This window comes from Laccaria bicolor, genomic scaffold (assembly GCF_000143565.1).
Source record: "Laccaria bicolor S238N-H82 LACBIscaffold_212 genomic scaffold, whole genome shotgun sequence".
In the NCBI taxonomy this organism is placed as follows: Eukaryota; Fungi; Basidiomycota; class Agaricomycetes; order Agaricales; family Hydnangiaceae; genus Laccaria; species Laccaria bicolor.
The window spans coordinates 3648-9747 of NW_001890070.1; the positions used below are offsets into that span (position 1 = coordinate 3648).

The window sequence follows — 6100 nt, forward strand, 5'->3', positions numbered from 1 at the left end:
CGAGGTGGCTGTTTCATCCGCCAGCTCATCGACCGCCCTCCAACAATATCTTCTCTTCCGCAACGTAAACACGGCCGCCCAAAAGGGAGCGCGAAAATTAAGCCAGTGACCATAAACCAGTGGCGACCACAATGACAAATGAGGATGCTATTTGTCGCCGTCGTCATCGTAGTGAGTCCCCCGCCATCCCACCTCTTTCCTGCCACCCACCTAACATGCCACCACCACCAGACAAATGACGGCGGCCACGGCCACGTCACCCCTCCCCAGCAACAATCGACCACGGACAACCACGAACGATCACAACACGACAACACGACCACGCAACAACCACGGCAGAACAACAGCACACGACGAGACACGACCATTATCAAACAAGCAAGGTCCACGTCGCCGTGAGCAACATCACAACCTACCACGGACGAACCACGACGAGGACACTGATGACGAGGGACGGTGAAGATGACCTGGCATGTCAATGGACGTGCCATGACGTCCAGACTGTGACGATGCATGTCGTCGTCACTGTCCACGTCAATCCAGGTGAGCAAGATGGCTCCTCTCCCCACCTTTTCTCATGAGAAGCAGGGCACGTCGGCGGCATGCCCTGCTTCATGGTAGTCATTTAGCTATTTGTTACTGTGTTTCTATGTGTAGAATACCGTTCTCAATGATCATTTCTTTGAACTATTCTTAAATTTTACAGAAAAAATGTGCAGGGATTGAACTTGCATTGGAATTCTGTTGTAACTCATGAACTATGTGACCTGTCCTGGAGGAACAGGTCTAAAACTTGTTCTATCTTATCAGAGATCTGACTGTTCCTTTTGTGTAATCTAAGCGAGTATCCAGCTTATATAACACGAAATAAATCCAAAAGGAGGAAACAAACCCTGATGACCTCGCAAAACTAAGCGAGTATCCAGTATCCCGATTTACCCTGCTTTCCTACAGCTCGCAAACACCCACAGGACACACTGCCGCAGCTCAGTGAGGTGTTCTGCAGGTTGCTTTCTTGTGTTGTTGCACGCCATGTCGTTATTGTGAGGTTTGGGTCCTCCCTTCCTCCTCTTCCCTTTTTCTTTTTTCTTTTTCTTTTTTTTTTTTTTATAGCCCACAAACACTGGTATCCGGCCAAAAGTAGGAGGCGTACGGTCACGTGGCACGTGCGTGGTTTTATTTTCGAGACGCGTTTGTTTATGTACATAGCTTTGGCTTCCCAAACTTTTCAGCCTAATACCATGCGCAGCCACCGTGCCTCCATCTACATATCGAGTCAACCTCAATGTCGAGCAGACGATGCTGTGAAAATGCGGATCCATTAACAACTCAAGCTCAAGGTGGGTGGGCTGCTTTTACCATTGCTGACTATCTTTAACCTGCCAATCCCAGGCGGTCAGGCCTCTGATACATCTGTCATGCGGAGCAACTGCGGAACTTTCAGCATTCTCGTAGACGCCCATCCTACCTACCTCCACAACGAAAAGTGAACCATGAGTTCCGTGCTCTCGCGAATCCCCCATGCCTTTCACTCCAGTCAAGACTCGAAACCGTTGGATGGCCGAGGAGGAACCGCTGTGGTAGGTCGAATCCCTACTTTAGTGGTGTGGATGCGATAATTACAACAATATACAGGAAGAGACAGGCAAGGCACCTCGCTATCGTGTGTCTCTCTATGTGCCCTCTCATGCGTTGTCTTAACTGCGAAAATCAGTATATTATCGCTTATACACCAGAGATGGCTCAATCAAGTCAATCAACCCAATCTACGTCAATGACCCATTCACCAGCCGCACTATCACAAGGCTCATCACGCCACCGCACACCTCAATGTCGGTCAAGGATCATCTCTGCAAAATCGAAGGCTTCAAACCAGGAACAGCTTCAACTCTCTTCGAATCACTTTTAAGCCAGGTCACGCTTGAGGAATCCACACGCGTCTCACTCAAAAAAAACTCTGGCCCCGGCTTGTCTGAGGACGACCCAATGGCTTTAGTGGTCAAACTACTGGGTGATGAACAGCGAGGCCCGCCTACAAAGCCGAGGTCACTCCCCGATTCTGGACCACGTGAGCCACGCTACCATCTGTGTTAACACTTTCGTATGCCCCGATATAGACTCTCATGTCTCTGCAGTTTACTATCGGATTTACGACAAGGGTGGTGCGATAGCTTCCAAAATGTCTTTTGACCCTGACGACGAGTTCTTGGGTCGAATTGATATGCTCTCTGTTACCCCGCCTCACACGGTTTCTTCCCTCGGGTTTCGTATTGCGAACGCTGAGGGCATCGTGAAGAACAAGTTTCAATTGTTTGAAGATACGGACGGTGATCATCTCATGAATGATGACAAGTATTTGTCCCTCCTTGAGCAAACATATCCAGGATGCGCCGAGGATGGACCTATCACGGTCGTTTGTGTTGAAGTAATGGAAGAAACGCAAGTGGAGCCTCAAATGCTAGAGGGGAAGACGGAAGAGGATACCACATTTTCGAAGCTGATGGAAGCAAACACAATGTGGAGTAGGTGTATTATTTGAGATTACTGATTTGATTGATTGTCACTGGAGCAGCCCCCACTGATGCCAACCTTCCTGTGTGGCTTCCTACAACGAAAAATGAAATATTACACACTGATGGTGTCAGGACAAATGCAATGTACATTGGTGGGCCATCAGGTACGCATGGATTTTTGTCCAAATGGCATTCAATTACGTAGCTCACCGGCATGACTGCAGTAGCGGGCTCTTATGTTGGCTACATGGCGATCAACTCCGCAGGAGAGATGGGGTGTGAGTAGTTGTTTCACTCTCTGGATGACAGCGAATGACTGATATACGAAAAACGCTATTGCTGCAGTTATCGCTGAGAGTGAGTGGCAGATCTAACACCCGTCACTTCATTCTAATCTAAGCTCTTCGCTATAGGCTTCTGTCAGCTATGCTAGCTGCCGTCTTTCTGATTTTGGGTCACGCCCGGCGCATGTCTTGAGAGGTATGATCTGAGTGTTCCAGGTGGATGGGCTCAAATTGCTGCTTGGTTTTCGATCGCTTCGTCGTGTAGCGAGCAGGTGGGCTTGATGAAGGAATAAATAAATTACCATCTCTCAAACCTTACACAAGGCCCGGATTCAAAAGACGTGTCTCAGAGTCAGATTCGAAGAGATGGCCAATTGCACCTCAAATAACTCCTCAAAATTGCCGTATCGGCACTTGGGAGCTTGATTCTTCTCTGGGTTTTATATAAATTCCCAGGCACACCGATAAGCGCCCACATCTTATCCTAGTCCGATCCAACTACCCATGAGTCAACCCTCGTCGGACGGTCGTGGAGGGAGTGACACAGTAAGCTTGAAGGCAAAGTGGACGTTAAGTTGGGGCTGATCTAATTCCATTCACTCCGCAGAAAGGAACCACGAAAGTAACGCACTACTGTACGTCGTATGCTATCTCACTTTCTGATCAATCCATTAGGCTTGCGCTCACCGCGTTTAGTATACTATCGCCTCTACACCAAAGATGGGCCAATCGCCTCGAACAACCCCATCTATGCGAATGACCCATACCTAAGTCGCACTCTCACGAAATTCATCACGCCCCCTCGTACTGCCTTATCCGTGAAGGGTCGAATCTGCTCAATCGAAAACCTTTCAAGAATCACAGAGTGTTCTTTGTTTGAATCGCTTTCAGGTATGACTCCCATCGAGAACACCGCGCGGCTATCGATGCAAGGCCATTCTGGTCCAGGACTTTCTGAGCATGAGCCCGTCATTCTTGTGACTGGGTCGCAGGACGTTGAAAGGTCTCCGCCGAAGCTCGAACCTGGAACATTATCAGATGCTACTCTGCGTGAGCCTCGTTACCGTACGTGGAAAACCTAGGGTTCTACTATGGCCAAACGACGCTCATGGCAATACAGTTTATTATCGTGTATACAAAGGAACGGAGGGTGCGATTGCATCGAAAACACATTTCGATGTAGATGATAACACGTTGGGTCGAATTGACGTGCTCTCCATAGCCCCTCCCCATACCGTCGCCTCCCTGAAGTCCCGGATCGTCAAAACCGAGGGTACCATAGTTTATCGCAAAATGCAAATATTCAAAGACATCGACGGCGAGGAACTGATGAATGATAAAGATCATTTGTCCTTACAGGCCGACACCTATCCAGGTTGTGAGGAAGACGATCCCATTGCAATCGTCTGTGGAGAAACCCCAATAGATCAAGAAGAAAAGGCGAAACCTCAAGAAAGTCAGAATAAAACAACAACATTTTCCAAGTCGATTCGAGTGGAGTCAGGACGGTGGGGTATGTCACTCTATTTTGGCTGTATGCCAGATCGAGCTATTCAAATATGGCTGGACAGTTCCCAACCCTCCAAAGTGGCTTACCGCGTCAAAGGGTGATGTATTGAAAACCGATGGTGTCAAGACATCTGAGATCCATACTGGCAATCGTACTGTTCTTTTTCGTGAGGTAAATTTAAGAAACTATGCTCATGTCGTGTCTTATCAAGGTGTGCATTACGATGGCTATATTGCGATGAATTCTGCTGGGACCGTCGGTTGTGAGTGATTGCTTTCCTAATTTTTTTTTCCTCAGCCAACGACACTCATTTCGACAGTCGTTCCTGAACGTGAGTGACGCGGCGCTGATATAGATGTAGTCCTCAAATTCTCATTCCGCCTCTGAACCACAGAACACGTTGTATTTTGCTAGTGTTTTTGCTTTGGTCTGTGCCACGGCGTGCACCGATTTACTAGTTTTCTTCCCTCTCGAAGAAAATTTTGGGTGAACCTTATCGGGATTCAGAATAAATCTTGGAAATTTGACTCTTCAGTAACTAGTAGCTCTGTGTTGATACCATGACTATGGACAGATTTTTACACCCGTCTATACACATTTAGCAAGAGCTGTGGACCAGCTATCACCTTAAACAAGGGATGATCAGGCAGTTAAGCGAAGTCTTTGACACATTCTAGGACAAATTAATCATTTTTGCAAAGGTACATCCACAGGACAAAAGGCTGTTAAGAATTAAAATTTGTAAATAGAACGGATTTCAGGAACAATTCAGTTTGTCTCTTCGGCATGAGGCAAAACTTTAATTTTTAACAAAAGCTTCGCCTAGGGAACAGAGTTGTGGACAAATTTAAACAATAATCATATTAATTGTTTTTATTGTGTCAGCCCCTTGAACAATTGGCAAATATACTGTCAAAATAAAAATTGTCCCAATTTATCTGACCTAATTACATACAAGGTGCAAAAATGATAAATTTGTCAGGGAATCTGTCCAACGCTTCGCTTCACTGCCTGATTGTCCCTTGTTTGAGGTGTATGTATGGACTTACTTTTTCAGGGCATAGCAATTAGTTGGTGCACAATCCCTGCTAACACTTGAGACAGGGTCCAATGTTTGATCTAGGCAAAGGTACCTCCATAATTGTCGACACTCCTAGAATAATAAAGCTGTTGCACATATGACAGTGACCCTAGCCCTTACCAAATGGACCAACCGAACTTGACAATGCTTCATACCATATGGGGCCAGCGGACTCGGCCGACATCTCAACAAATCATCCATAGTGATGGCTGGGCCGAACAGGTGGGCGCCTGCCAATAATGGGCGCTCCTATTGAAAATAACCCACACTTTGCACCAATGCCATTATTATTTTGCGCTCTACAGGCGAAATTATTTTGAGCTCTGCAAGGGGCACAATTATTTGCACTCTATGGGGGTGCAATTATTTGTGCTCTAGAGGTGCAATTATTTCAAGCTCCACAAGAGGCGCAATTCTTTTGTGCTCCATGGGGGCGCAATTATTCTGAGCGCTACAGGGGGCGCAATTATCTCGAGCTCCGAGCTCCATGAGGGGCGAAATTATTTGCATTCCATGGGGGGGACAATTATTTTGAGCTCCATAAGGGATGCAATTCTTTTGCACTCCACAGGGGGTGCAATTAATTTTGTGCTCCACAGGGCGCACAATTCTTTCAAGTACTACTGTATGTACCTTGTGCTGTTGATAGGGTCACAAATAGTCTGTATCCAGCATTGTTTCAATGTCAGAGTGTGCTGTGCCCAATGTGAAT

At 46.8% G+C, this 6100-nt stretch overlaps 3 protein-coding genes across 3 annotated transcripts; all 3 read left to right on the forward strand.

Annotated features, from left to right (window-relative positions):
• Positions 1–131: 131 nt before the first annotated feature.
• On the forward strand, positions 132–726 carry LACBIDRAFT_335968 (uncharacterized protein; the record flags this gene model as incomplete). Its single annotated transcript, XM_001890880.1, has 3 exons — positions 132–171; positions 271–543; positions 707–726. The coding sequence occupies 3 exons, from the start codon at positions 132–134 to the stop codon at positions 724–726; spliced, it is 333 nt and encodes a 110-aa protein (XP_001890915.1).
• Positions 727–1285: 559 nt separating this feature from the next.
• On the forward strand, positions 1286–2990 carry LACBIDRAFT_335969 (uncharacterized protein; the record flags this gene model as incomplete). The annotated part of the gene is made up of 10 exons (XM_001890881.1): positions 1286–1340; positions 1393–1486; positions 1538–1580; positions 1636–1663; positions 1715–2068; positions 2118–2522; positions 2573–2677; positions 2741–2791; positions 2859–2870; positions 2938–2990. The coding sequence occupies 10 exons, from the start codon at positions 1286–1288 to the stop codon at positions 2988–2990; spliced, it is 1200 nt and encodes a 399-aa protein (XP_001890916.1).
• Positions 2991–3301: 311 nt separating this feature from the next.
• On the forward strand, positions 3302–4765 carry LACBIDRAFT_335970 (uncharacterized protein; the record flags this gene model as incomplete). The annotated part of the gene is made up of 7 exons (XM_001890882.1): positions 3302–3343; positions 3405–3432; positions 3494–3862; positions 3918–4310; positions 4369–4569; positions 4627–4638; positions 4722–4765. The coding sequence occupies 7 exons, from the start codon at positions 3302–3304 to the stop codon at positions 4763–4765; spliced, it is 1089 nt and encodes a 362-aa protein (XP_001890917.1).
• Positions 4766–6100: the final 1335 nt, after the last annotated feature.